Source organism: Podospora pseudopauciseta, assembly GCF_035222475.1.
Source record: "Podospora pseudopauciseta strain CBS 411.78 chromosome 2 map unlocalized CBS411.78m_2, whole genome shotgun sequence".
Classification (NCBI taxonomy): domain Eukaryota; kingdom Fungi; phylum Ascomycota; class Sordariomycetes; order Sordariales; family Podosporaceae; genus Podospora; species Podospora pseudopauciseta.
Genome location: NW_026946663.1, coordinates 1,057,935 through 1,070,784, shown reverse-complemented (window position 1 = coordinate 1,070,784; position 12,850 = coordinate 1,057,935). Strand labels below are relative to the sequence as shown.

The following is a 12,850-nucleotide window of genomic DNA, read 5'->3' as shown; positions in this document are numbered from 1 at the left end:
CTAGAGGCGTTCTACGTCCAAGGTATGGCTTCCTTGCCAGGAAAGCCACAAACCCCTCACCGTTCTGACAAGCCTCAACAGCCGTGATTATTCTCAACCACACCAACTGACAGGCAGTCAACGGCCTGAAATAGCAATACGTGTACCTGCTTATACGTGAGCCCAAATATCCACAATTCCCCAACGGTTAGGGTGTCACATGGGACTCACAATGAGAAAAGAGGCAACATCCAAGCATGAATGCGCAAAGCCAAACACAAAAGCAGAACAATACGCATAGTGGCAAAAGCCAATATCATCAAAGCCTCTAGGCAGCCACGATAAGGGCATCGAAATGGCAGCAAAGACTCCTAGTAAAAAGCGCCAAGTATCGTCATGCATCCATCAAACTTCTAGAAAGACGCCCATAAAACCTATTGAACCAGCTTCAACCGTCGCCAAACGTTATCCTGTTGCCGAAGCCACGAATTTGTGAAACCTTAAGGTCTCCCAAAACGCCACGTTAGACTTCAACGCTCAACATCAGCCTTATCACTTTTCAGGTGAATAACGTTCGCCAGCCTCCGCAGCTGAGCAAGCCTCAACACCACATGATCACCACGAAACATGCCTAGGAAGCCCCGACCTCAGCCCAAAAGATAACCCGCGAGGCATCACCAACCCACGTCACAACAGCTACACTCCCCCCACGAGCACCATACAGCCTGGATTTACACTCGCCAGAAGCCTCGTTTATTGTTCGTTTATTAACCCCCACCTTCAAGGGCTTTCCACTCCCCCCTCTCAACACTTGCCCTTAATTAACAAACGCCTACGCGCCCCGGATCATCCACTCAAACCATTAGTATTACGGACTTCACTTTTATCCTGGATACCAAGAAGTTACACCCATCATAGACCCTCCACAATGAGCACAATTTCCCTCGTGGTAACACTTTCCTATCTCCCCCAACCGCCCCCTAAAGCAGCCATCACCCAGACAACAGTGGCACACACTATGGCTTCGGCCCCGAATCTTGGATTGCAAAACCAAGGAGGTCACATTTGCCCACAATCTATCGCCTCAATACTCTTAGTCCCGCGCCTGTCCCGGTCAGTCAGTCATTTCTCGCCCCCTGAAACGTGGCTAAACGTTCAATGCATATCTCGAGCATAAACCCGTTATACCCGATATGAAAATTGTCATACCGTTTGACGAGAGTCTTCATATTTACCAGGTATCAAACAACACGTATAACCGTTCCATGGAGACAAACACACACCAATCATCACGTAGATATTCACTGAACGTAGCTGCCACAAGCCTTCATATTTCATACAAAATCATACAAATCTCTCTACACTTCATAATCCCATGTGAATCCATCCATCGAGATCCCCAAACCCCCTGCCCATCAAGGTTCTCGCCCTTGAACCCTTAACTCCCCTCCAAGAATTATAAACAACACCATCCCTCCATCGCTCTCCCTCATATCGACCCATCACGAGTCAGATGTCCCTTCAGGGAGATTATTCCCTTCAGGGATTAACCTCCCCCCCCCCGTGTCTGACCGACAAGAAGGCTGGTGATGGTCTCACCCCAAACCCAAAAAGCCCTCGCCCAACGGCCCGCATAGATAGACCTTCTTCTGAATCAGATCGACAAGAACGCTCGTGAGAGTTTCGGTCCAAGAAACCCCAAAAGTCCCCCCGAGAAGAAGCGCCGCCCAGAAGAAGTGCCGCCGAGAAGTACCTCCTGAATCATATGCCGACAAGAAGGTTGGTGAGAGTCTCGGTCGAACCCTCGGCCTTCGTGTCGTGTCTGCAGATGCTGTCCAAGGTTCTCGGTGAGCCGGCGACGAGTCCACGCAAAAGCTTCACCTTGATAGCTGTAAGCTCAGATGGGCCGGTGGGCTTACGTGCTCAACATTGCCGTCGTTATTAACCGTACCGCCAATAGACGACAAGAACCAACAGTTAGATAACGGGGCCGCTCTCAACCGTTCCCCACCCTCGCCGTCACCTTCTGAACTTAACGACCCGGAACGTGGAACTGTTGAGACGTGAACATCACTGTTGACTGCCACCGTCCGAGTCTTCGCCCTGGTTCTCGCAGGCACTAGCTCTAGGGGTCCTTTCATCTCTGATGGTGTCGTCATTGCCCCGCCAGATAACAGAACCGGTCGATGTAGAGGGAGCGAGACCTGCGGGGCGAGCCGGTCTCTTCTCTGACGGCGAGCCCACACAGTCAGGCCTCACACTGGATACATCGTCGAAAGGTGTGTATGTATAAAGGTACATCGAGTCAGAATCCGGCCCTTTGACTTTCCTGTGGCTGGGGGAGGTCACTGGAAGATGCTCGTCATCGCCTCGTTTAAAGCTGTATCCACGGTTCAGGAAACCTGTATCGAGCATGTGTCCTGTGCCTTCGTCTATGGCGCCGAGACCGTTATCAGCTAGCTGGCTGTTTGTACCGTCAAACAGCCCAGGTCCCGAATCGTTAGATCGTCGGGGCTGGGGACCTACCAATGAGGAGCCATTATTTTGCAGAGAATCGTCAGATGTTGAAGATTCCGCGTCCCATCTTGAGCTAGCAGAGGACTCATCGGCCGATGGGTCTTCAATGGGGCAACCTGCCACGCCAGCGTAAGCGTGACTGTTGGGACCTGCATTGACTCCCCCTTGCCCCTTTTCGTACAGTGATGCCCGCTCCCTAGTGCTTGGTACTTTCAGGGTAACTTCGCCGGATGCGGGGCACTCAATGTCCTCGTCATCCTTGTCACGTTGATTTCGGTGGGTTGGTGGGCTTTTTGGTCTGTTGGTGTGCCCAGTATCAGGGAGTATTTGGTTCAAGACTCGTTCCCCCTCTTGAAAGTGTCGGCTTGACTGGGCTTTGCCCTGCTTCTCGACCAGGCGGGAGAGCAATACATCATGGTGAGGATTGACGTCCCGTGGAATGTCACCTGCGATTAGGCGGCCGTCAATACCCGCGGGAAGCTCCGCGGTTAGGGAAGAATTACTTACCGATTGTTTCGTAACGTGACGTGGTTTCTTTCACCCCCACCATGCTGGGCTCTGGGTCGGCGTGGACTTCTCTGGTGTTATCTGCCACGCGTGATCAGCCTAGTCTCCGGGGCTTTATGGAGGTCCGGAGAACTTACCGGCATCTTGGGAACTGCTCAACCGCTTCAACCGTGCCTGAAATCTTTTCGTTCCCGAGCGGTTTATGAGACTGCCATGTCTAGCCAATGCAACAGAGGCGACGCCGTTCTTGCTTTCTTTTGCCAGGACTAGCTCAAGACGCTTGATTTCAGCCTTGTAGCCATTCTCTCGTTGAATCCATTCTTCGCTGATGCCACGGAACTGTTCGACTTCCTTCTCCCGCAGGTTCTTGAGCTCGGCGAGCTCTTCCTGGGCTTTGTTCAACTGCTCTACAAGATGGCCGAAGCCTTCGAGGAGAACGAGCACATGCGAGTTATATCTACAAGATTTAGTTAGAGGACGCTCGCTTTCTGTACTACGTGGATAAGATGAGGATGTAGGAAGCAGCTTGGTATGTAGTGTCCAGGCAACCGTGGGATGTCCAGCCAGTGGTGGACTCCAACCACCAAGCACCGCCAAAAGGTGGGATAATTTCCACAGACAATGTGATCCATGTAGATATAGTTCTCTGAGAGGATGGCCCTCGCTTGAGGGCATTCCAATCCCGTGGCGAGCCTCGTTTGAACATAGCCCTGCCTCGAGGACAGTTCACAGTTCTCACTTGAGATAGTCCTGCCAAAGACAAGGGGAGATTCCCCATGTAACCGAGGGCAGAGAAAGTAGATCTGTGTATAAAAACTCATTGTCAGAGCATCAGGGCAAAGAAGTACTCACTCAACCGGCAGACCCCCCCAACCCCCCCTTTCACCCCACCGTCTCTCCCTATCCCTCTCCAGCTCTATCCTCTCCCAATCCCCCTCCCTACCCCCCTCCCCCTTCATCTTCCTCACCCCCCTCCCTCGATCAGGCATCCTCATAACCCCCATCATTACCCCCCTCAAAGTCTCCACCATCTGCATCATAGTCGGCCTCGACCAAACAATACTCTCCTCCTCCCCCCTTTTCCCTCCCACCCCCAACCCCCCCATCAGCCCTTGCAATCCCAAACCACCACCACCACCATCATGAAACCCACTGAGCGGCAATGCCCCCATAGGCGGCGCCCTCCCTGGAAGACCATGATCAGGGAAGCTGTCTCGTTTTGGACTCCCACCCGACAGAATACTCCCACCACCACCCCCACCAACAAGACTAAACAGCGAGGAAACCCGTCTCACAGCAGCAGCCGGACGGGCGCGGAGACGGCCGGGGGAGGTGTCGGGTGTTGGTGTTGCTGGGGCATCGTGACCAATCGTGGTGGTGATACTCGCGGCACGGCTCGGGCTTGTCGTGGTCGACGTCTGCAGCGAACTCTTCGACCTTCCAAATGTCCGGAACCAGGCTGCTGGGTTGATGTTGTTGTTGTTGTTGCTGCTTTCCGCCATTGTATATCAACTTTGTCGTGTCGTCTTTCGGAAAAGGTGAGCAAGTGACCTTGAAATTAAATAAAAGTGATGTCAGTCGAACATATTTCCGCAACGAAAAAGCCGATGCTGAAGATATGTGCAAAAGTCAAAACCACATGCCTCAGGAAGAAGGAAGGAAAGAAGGGCGGACGTAACTTCCCCAAAGCAAAGCCATTGGATAAACCGTTAGGGTACACATAAACAGGGAAATAGCAATTCACCTACCGGCCGTGGGGTAGTCAGTCGTTGTTGTTATCATTGAATAGGGTGATATCAGATGGAAAGAGTGAAACCGTTGGATGGAAAGAGCAACTGATACCATAAAATGAAGGAGTTGGTTGGCTGGCGCTTTCTTCACCACCTGTTCAACTTGCTCTTTCTTCTTCCAGCACTCACCCAGCATCCATCATTCACAAGGCATATAGAACTCACGTATTCAAGCTGAAAGAAACCTCCACGACTTCTTTCCATGTCCCTAAGCAAGTAGAGATATACACCCCTAAACACCATCTTATGCATCAATCATTGCTCTGATATCGGTTCCACAGCATCACACATCGTTCACCAGCCACATAACTCACCACACAACTCACATATCCAATGATAGAAACTTCCATGCCCTTAGATTTCCTTACAACAGTGCTATATAACCCCAAATCAAGCCTCCCCTGAACGCCTCTATCAATGCATATACATGTCCACCCCCCATCAATTCCAAGAATCCTCCGCCCTCTGCCTCCTCCTCCCCCTCCCCTCCAACTTCTCCGCAAACAACTCCTTCCCAGCATTCCCCCCACTCCCAAACTTGCCCGGGAACAACTCCTTAACCTTGGCCCCCGTCCCCTTGATCGCAATCCCCTGACCTGTCCCTTGCTTCCCAGCCATGCCACGAATATTCAGCCCCCCTTCCCCTCCTGATGCCGTCGGTCGAGTTGTTATCCTGTCTGCTAATGATGCTGAGTGGAAGATGGTGTTAGTGAGCTGAATAATTGTTGGAAAAGTGAGTTGTGACTAGAAAAAAAGAGGCTTGTTGGGGTGAAGAGTAAGCTGCGACATACCGGTGGCGAGAATAGTTGAGCTGTTAGTGACCTGATCCATCTGTGCCTTGCTGCCAACCGCCAACCCAGCCTTCTCTGGAAACAGCTCCTTTTTTGCCGTGACTTTGCTTGGGAACAACTCCTTGGCCTTAGTATCCCTAGACAGTCTTTCCCTCAGCTCCCGACCTCTTTCTCTACTCCGCTGAACAGCCACAGCACGAGCATCCTCCTCCAAATCCATCTGCGCGTCCCCATCCCGATCCCTGACTGGAGAAGCAGACCTATCCCTCAACCCAACCGCCGGCCTCCGTCTCTCAGGGAAAAGCTCCTTGTTCCGATTCGGCCTCTCCCTCGACCTGGACCTAACCCTCCTTTCCCTTCTAAAATCCGCCGAGTTCACCGATCTCGACCGGTATCGTGGCCTAGGACTCGTCGCAACCCGATTACTCAATGCCTTCGGATCATCATCATAAAGATTAACATCAAACGTATTCCTCTCCTCCGAACGACTCTCCCTCCTCCTCCTGCGAGGCCTGTCATCCCGATCCCTATACTTGCCCCTATTAAACTCCCCCCTCCGGCGCCTCTCCTCGGGATCATACTCCGGGTTGATCAAATAAAACCGACTATAAGCCGCAGCCCCCTGCACCTTCCTGTCTCCCGCCACCGCAAACCGGACCAGCAAGTTCGACTCTGGCTTTTGGGAAAAGTTCTTGGCTGGCAGCATCTCAAGCGGCGAAAGCTGACTCAGGTCGGCAATCTCAACCGCCGCAAGAGAAAGCAGGGCGTTTTGCGCGGCCGACTCGGATTTGAAAATGTAATTGGCCGAGCTGTCGTTGATCCATTCGACTCGCTCAAACTCCATCATGCCGTAGTGCTCGGAAAGGTAGCCCTTGACATCGTTGGGGGTGAAGGTGTCGAGGCCGCGAATGTGAACCTTGTTGGGCACGCGAACACTCTCTGCCGAGCTGCCGTTTTGCTCGTCTGGGATGTCGTCGACCTCACCGGGTTCCTGGACAGAGAACTTGTCAGCGATGCTTGGCAAGGGTGATTTGCCACGTGAAGTAATCCAACCTGTTCCTCGCCGGTGATTATATCATGAGTGTACGCCTCTGGGATATGCTGTGGGACCTCCTGGACGTCGTCCACGTCCATCTCAATGTCGAGATCCATGTTGGCGTCGCGGCGGGTCGTAAGGTGACAAATAGGTGACGCGCCGAGATTAAAATTGAATCAATGGCTGGAAACGAGGACTCGGTCGGAAATTGGGCCGTACGTCGTTGTTAAAGCTGACAGCAGGGCCCAATGTCTCCAGACACAATGGGTTGCTGAGGTTGGGAGAAAATGCAAGGCTGGCAGTCGTTGGCTGTCAATTGTTGCGCCAGGCTGAGGTTCGCTGGGCGCGATTGATAACAAGACGGACCTGAAGGTGCGCCTGCCGATAACGTGGGTCCCTAGGCACTGGGCGGTTCCTGGCTCGGGCGCCACAGCGGCCGGCTGCTGACAAGACTGCTTGGCAGGTGAAATTTGGGGCCCAAGTCACCTGATCTCCCACCTGATGCTCTCACTTCAACGTCGGACCAAGAATGGAGAGACAGCCTGGCACAGAGAGAAAAGAAATATAAAGCTTGGGAGTATGTTGATTCCTATCGACACTAGAGAACTGAAAAGGCCTTCTACTGTTTGTAAAACGGTACAAAGCAGGCCCTGCTTATAAGGACCAACCCGAGCAATCTCGACAGCACGTCATTGGCTGATATCCCAAACAATAATCAATTCCGTTGTTTCGACAGGCAGGGAAAAGAGTGGTGATGACGACTGGCGATTCGAGGAAGGAGCGGGACACTTCTCGGTTCTACGACCTGACGGGCTGTTCCAAGTTCATGCATCATTGACCCCTCAAACATCTCAGCAGTCATATATTTCTCACGCCCCTCGATTAGACATGGCATCAACAACTCATATGGCGTCTTCACAGTCACAAGTAGTCCAGTACAAGTCCCAGGCACCCATGGGATTGTCTACATAGTCAGGTCCAAAAACCACTGGAAACTTCCAAGGACTACCAAGGTAAACCCACCGCTCATTCATCATGATCTTCTGTCCTTCCCCCATGACAGTAACTCCTCTCTTACAGACAACAGCATAGCTTTGATCATCTTGGATCATTCCTCAGCAAAATTCCTCCGCCCCCCGACAAGAAACAGAAATGCAACGTATGAATTTGATGATTGACAGGAGATTCGAGAAAAACAAAGTAGGGGGTAAAAATGGTTCCCCCAAATGCCCAAAAAAAAACATGAAATCAGTCGACAAAAGCACCCCTTTTGGTGCTCCAAATGTCCCCCCAGTTTATCTCGTTGTACGCCCCGTCTCCATCAAACGCCCGTTGCCTGCCGACCTGATCTATAACATTACCCAGCGCTATGGTCACACTTTATCGTTTCTTGTTCTCTGGTGTTTCGCATTATCTTGCATCGTCAAAATGGGTGGCTCCTGGTCGAACCCATTGGCTAGTCACGCTGCCCCAACACCGCGCCTCCTGATCTCGACAATGGTGCCTGGAGGAGGCGGGACTGGACATGCTCGCTTCTTTCGCGTGTCTTCCCCTTCGGCTGCGCCGGCACTGAAGCTGTTTGACCGCGACATTTCGGTGAGGGGCCTCTTGAGCGACGGTTGGATTGGAGGCAAGATGGTGGTGATATCGCCCGCTGCCGGTCTGTCCTCGTCGTCAATAGCCATGTCGCCGTCGTATTGGTCTCTGTCGAGAAGGGCGTCGTATGCCCAGCACGACTCAAGACCAGCCATGAAGACGGGGGAATGCCTCAAGGTGTGCCAGGAAATGGTGTGGGATTTCATGGCGATGTACAGCGAATCGATGATGCCGTTGGAGTCACAGACGCCGCATTGGTGGCGGAGGAAGTCTTGGTCGTATTTCTTTGGATCAATTAGTTGAGGGTCCAGTTGACGAAGCATCGGAAGACCCTGAAGTGTCTCGGCGTCGCAGAGCTTCGCCTGCAGCGGCATCCACTCCCGCCCCTTCAGGAAGCTGCCGAATGCCTCCTCCACCGCTCTGTTGAACGACTCTGCGTCGGGTCCGTGGACTGCAACCATGCGGTGGAGTCCTCGGGATAGACACCGCTGGTAGGCGTTGGTGTTCCGCTCGAAGGGCATCGGCACACCCGCATGCGGGAGGAGCGAAATGTGCACTGTCCACGGGCCCGTGGACCGGGCAGAAACGGGGAGGGGTTTCATCAGTTGGAACGCTGTGGTCCCGCCTCGTTCGAGGCCCTCGCCATGTCCTGGGTTGCGGGGGCCGGCCGTTGGCGGAAATGGGCGACGATAGTCGTCTGACGGGACGGCCCCCTGCCCTAAAGGGAGGTTTGGGCGTGATGTGTCAGAGGTCGATCTTCTTCTGGGACGCCGGGCAGGTGATGATCTTCGGCGTTCCTCCTCTTCCTCCAAGATCTCGGTGATATTTTCGATCCGCTCCTCCAGGCTCAGGTCAGCATCTCGGAGTTCCAACTGCCCAGCATCCAGCCTCTCGAGTTGTTCGTTGTGGTCCCTCAACTTTTCATAAATCTGGCGGAGCTGTTCATCCTGCTGCTTGCTCTTCTGTTCGGCCTGCTCGATGGATCGCCAGCTGATGGTGATATTTCGATAGGTGCCCTTGATCTGTTCACTGAACTCTTCCTTGCTCTTTTCCAAGTGTTCCTCCATTTCGTTGATCCTGCTGACAAGAGTTTCAGTTACACCATCCTGCCCTCTGGTCATCTGATCCTCAAGCTGCTGAATGCGTTTCTTCAAGAGTTCCAGCTCTTGCTTCGAGTCTGTGGCCACTTCTGGCTCCTTGTTGTGGAAGCACGCCAAGTGACCGCAGTCACAACTGGCACCTGGGATGCCTTTATTGAGTGAAAAGCCGACACAGGCACATCGCTGGCCCTTGATTTCGGGAAGAAGCAGGATGTAGCGGCAGTGTCCCTTGGGCATCTTGGTTTCATCGACAAAGCTGTTGGCCGCCACCTGTAGCGGCGACGGGGATCCGGAAGGAGTCGACATGGCTGTGATATGAGAGGGTGATGATGACGCCTAGGAGCGGGAGGGAGAAGCCCGAGTTATGGGCCTTAATACGGTTGTAGAGGGTCGGAATATGAGCCCACTAAGGTGAGATGGTGTCCAAAGGTGGTGAGAGTGAAGGGAAAGGTGGAAGTAAGAACAACAACCCAACGACGACAAAGACTACCGGAACTCAGACATGGCAGTAAGGGGCTGAACAGGTCGGATGTTATCCATGAAACAGAGGCAGTGGCGCGGTAGTGGTTGATAAGCTATCCACAGCCTCGGGAAAGCCAGAGACGGGTTGGGTTAATGCTTGTGGTAGTAGTGGTGATGGTGGTGGTGGTGGTGGTGGCGGCGGCGACAGAAGGGGAACGCGAGGCTTTTTGAGTGTGGTGGGCGGTGCGTGGTATCTATCTGCGTGCGTGCCCGTTTGCGTGAGATGTGATGGCTATCGCGTCTGGGTCCTTTGGAAGGGGGGGCGGCTCTCTGCAGGCAAGTATATATGTGGTGCTACAAAGGGCTTGCCGGGAATTGGGGGGGAGGGATGATGGCCGGGGAAGGCGCTTGTAGGCCGGGAGTCAGACGCCCATGTGCGGTCAAGACCCAAAAGCAAGGCAACGAGGGAGTCAGGGACCAGCCGATAGATAAACGGACAGCAGGCTCCAGGGGCAGGGTTGGGTCCAACGGAGTGCCCTCGGTGAAATTCTCCTGGCGCAGCAGGCGTGGTCCAAATCTGGCGGTGGATCTGATACCCGATGTGGGTTGCAGACTAGGGAGCTCTGATAGGTAGGCAAGCGATGACGGTATCGCCAGATCTTGATACGGCCGTGGCAGACTACGACTTGGCGTGCGAGAACCGTTTTGTTTCCCGTCGTGGCGCTGATAAGTAAATTCCCAAGGGGGGGTCTTCAAGATGAGTTGACGTTGAAACTGTGTGGTGCTCGCTCCTGCGGCTCACGTCGGCAGCAGACGGGCGGGTGGTGGTTCGTCTGCTTTTGTTATTAGTTGAACTGGGACGGGTAGGCTTGCCCCTGGTGGATTGCGATGCAGCAGCGATAAAACGGGAGATGGGGCAGCGATCGAGGTTGGAAGAAGACTCCCCTGATGGGCACAAACAAAAAAAGCAAACAGGGCGCCTGGTAAGGATTGCAGACAAGAGCTAAAAGCAGGGAGAAAAGAGAGGGAGGGAGTGCTCAGGTCTGCGAGATAGCGCCGGCAGCTAGGATTTGAGGGAGATAAATTGCTACCTGGCCCAAGTACCTGCCGTTCTGATAGGCATTGCGCGGGTCTCGATCACTAGCGAGATACAGGGCTCCCGCGCGGTGGGCGGGCGTGGGAAGAGGTTCCCGCCTATTCCACGGAACAGAACCCCTCGGCAGAAGATACTTTGGGGTCAAAATGCACCCCGGTCCAGCAATCGATGGCGAAAGGTGACGTGACGATGGATGCTCTTTTACTGGTGTTGATGGATGTCCTTGGCGGTCACAGCAGGCAGTGAGTCGGGTGTCAGTCAACGACAGACGAGCATCTCATCGCGACATCTACCATCTACATACCTACCTACTCTGACCCGAGACACACACTCATTCTTGGTTTTAGGAGAAAGACCTGGTCCTGTTGTCAAAGCAGAGCGCCGATCCACCAAGCACCACCGTATAGGATATGACCCTATCATCCCACATGGAACACACCGAGCCTATACTTTTTACTTGAGTATTACTATTACATGGAAGGCAAACAGGCGAATGCGGTGCTATGCGGGCGCATTGAACAGAAAATCGGAGAGGGCAAGGCCAATGGTGCCAATATTATCATTTTTTCACAAGCGCGGGTGGGACGTGGAGATGCAATGTGTGTCGCCCGCGGGGTGGTGGGCAAAGAGGGTGGGTTTGACTGGAACCTTGGAACACCACCTTTTTCGCACCTGCTTCTGGACGGTGAGGGAAGCGAACGAACCGTGGAGAAATGGCCCGTTTGTTCCTGTCTGCTATTCCTCTTTTGCGAGCATCACAAGCTACACTCGGAGCTTGTGACTGGGAAAGCCCTTCATCGTGGCTCTTCTTCCCCAGCTTTTTGGAGCCTTCCCCTCCTTTCCCATTTTTCTGACAGCACACCTTGGTCCACTTGGAAGTCCACCGTTCCCCCGCTTCACCCACCATCGGTTGCAGCTAGACAGGGTCTTTCTTCTCCGAGGTTCCCGTTGAGGTGCCCTCACGGTATATTCAGGGCACCTTGATATTCTTCCTTCTTCATAGTGGACGGACAGTCAAATCAGGGGGCTCGTCCTCTTCCAACATACAACAACTTTCTTGACGAACTGGGGGCCAAGGAACCTGCGACTTTATCAGCGAGTGACACGGGGCGGGCGGTCGGACGGGTCAGCGACAGGGATCATGGGTGGGAACCGGCCAGCTCAAGGGAAGCCACATGGATGACGAAGGGTTGTCTGTGGGGGTCCAGATAAGCGTTTTTCTTGTGTCCCTACCAGTGCCTGAGGCATGCGTGCTGCCGTCATGAAGCCCCACGTCTCAGATGCAGGGCCGCTCAGCCGATGGACCCTCTTGTGCTGTTCACACACACAGAGGCCGATGCGAAACAGATACCATTTTCCAAGAAAGTGAACGACAAGGCCTGGCGGCGGCATGGAACACTTCCCATTCGACCATTCCAGAATCTAATCGGTCTAAATCGTACGTTGTTGCCCGCAAACAGCAAACAGCCAACATATGCCACCGGAGCTTCCACCTTCTAGGGACAACCAACCTGCCAGGCGAGAGATAAGGCGTCATAAGAAACGAAACTGCAAAATACCACAGACCTGGCCACTAGCAAACACGCATCGTAGGGCAGCACAAGCAAGCAAGCAAGCAAGCAAGCAAGCAGTTGGCAAGGCAAGACGCGAGCGCTCGAGCCGCCTCGACCGTTGGAGCCGCCCCTGTGCCCCTTGGTGACAATCATGACATCTCACAGCCTCCCCTGGCTGTCATCGACCAGCCCAACCAGCCTGTCAGGACTCCGGACCGCACCACGGACATCTCAGTTGGGCTCTCGGACACACGGACGTCTCCTCTCTTGACTGCATCTCTCTTTCTCGAATTCTTGGCCCGCTCCTTGGTACTTCCCTTTCGGGCGATCCCTGATTAACGCCGCCCGCCCTATCTGATTATCACTCCCATCGTGACATTCAAGCATGTGGCAGAACCGTTGGTTAGATGTGCCGGCAGCTCG

At 53.6% G+C, this 12,850-nt stretch overlaps 3 protein-coding genes across 3 annotated transcripts; all 3 read right to left on the bottom strand.

Moving 5' to 3' along the window:
• Window positions 1-1,519: 1,519 nt before the first annotated feature.
• QC763_202590 (uncharacterized protein) lies at window positions 1,520-4,682 on the bottom strand. Its single transcript, XM_062909293.1, has 4 exons — window positions 3,856-4,682; window positions 3,141-3,460; window positions 3,004-3,084; window positions 1,520-2,942 (listed from the first exon to the last, which is right to left on the bottom strand). Exons 1-4 carry the CDS (start codon window positions 4,503-4,505, stop codon window positions 2,050-2,052), a joined length of 1,944 nt encoding a protein of 647 aa, XP_062768061.1. The 5' UTR covers window positions 4,506-4,682; the 3' UTR covers window positions 1,520-2,049.
• Window positions 4,683-5,093: 411 nt separating this feature from the next.
• Window positions 5,094-7,137, bottom strand: QC763_202580 (uncharacterized protein). Its single transcript, XM_062909292.1, has 3 exons — window positions 6,638-7,137; window positions 5,585-6,575; window positions 5,094-5,482 (listed from the first exon to the last, which is right to left on the bottom strand). The coding sequence occupies exons 1-3, from the start codon at window positions 6,734-6,736 to the stop codon at window positions 5,235-5,237; spliced, it is 1,338 nt and encodes a 445-aa protein (XP_062768060.1). The 5' UTR covers window positions 6,737-7,137; the 3' UTR covers window positions 5,094-5,234.
• A 943-nt stretch (window positions 7,138-8,080) lies between these two features.
• QC763_202570 (uncharacterized protein) lies at window positions 8,081-9,622 on the bottom strand (the record flags this gene model as incomplete). The annotated part of the gene is made up of 1 exon (XM_062909291.1): window positions 8,081-9,622. The coding sequence occupies one exon, from the start codon at window positions 9,620-9,622 to the stop codon at window positions 8,081-8,083; it is 1,542 nt and encodes a 513-aa protein (XP_062768059.1).
• Between the last annotated feature and the right edge of the window lie 3,228 nt (window positions 9,623-12,850).

Bases quoted from the DNA above. Each gene is read 5' to 3' on its own strand.
- QC763_202590 (XM_062909293.1), bottom strand. From the start codon at position 4,505: ATGGCGGAAAGCAGCAACAACAACAACAACATCAACCCAGCAGCCTGG. The intron at 3,461-3,855 runs GTGAGTACTTCT...TAAATCTTGTAG, and splicing joins TGGGGGGGTCTGCCGGTTGA to ATATAACTCGCATGTGCTCG. The intron at 3,085-3,140 runs GTAAGTTCTCCG...CACGCGTGGCAG, and splicing joins GAGCAGTTCCCAAGATGCCG to ATAACACCAGAGAAGTCCAC.
- QC763_202580 (XM_062909292.1), bottom strand. From the start codon at position 6,736: ATGGATCTCGACATTGAGATGGACGTGGACGACGTCCAGGAGGTCCCA. The intron at 6,576-6,637 runs GTTGGATTACTT...TTCTCTGTCCAG, and splicing joins TAATCACCGGCGAGGAACAG to GAACCCGGTGAGGTCGACGA. The intron at 5,483-5,584 runs GTATGTCGCAGC...TCTTCCACTCAG, and splicing joins CTCAACTATTCTCGCCACCG to CATCATTAGCAGACAGGATA.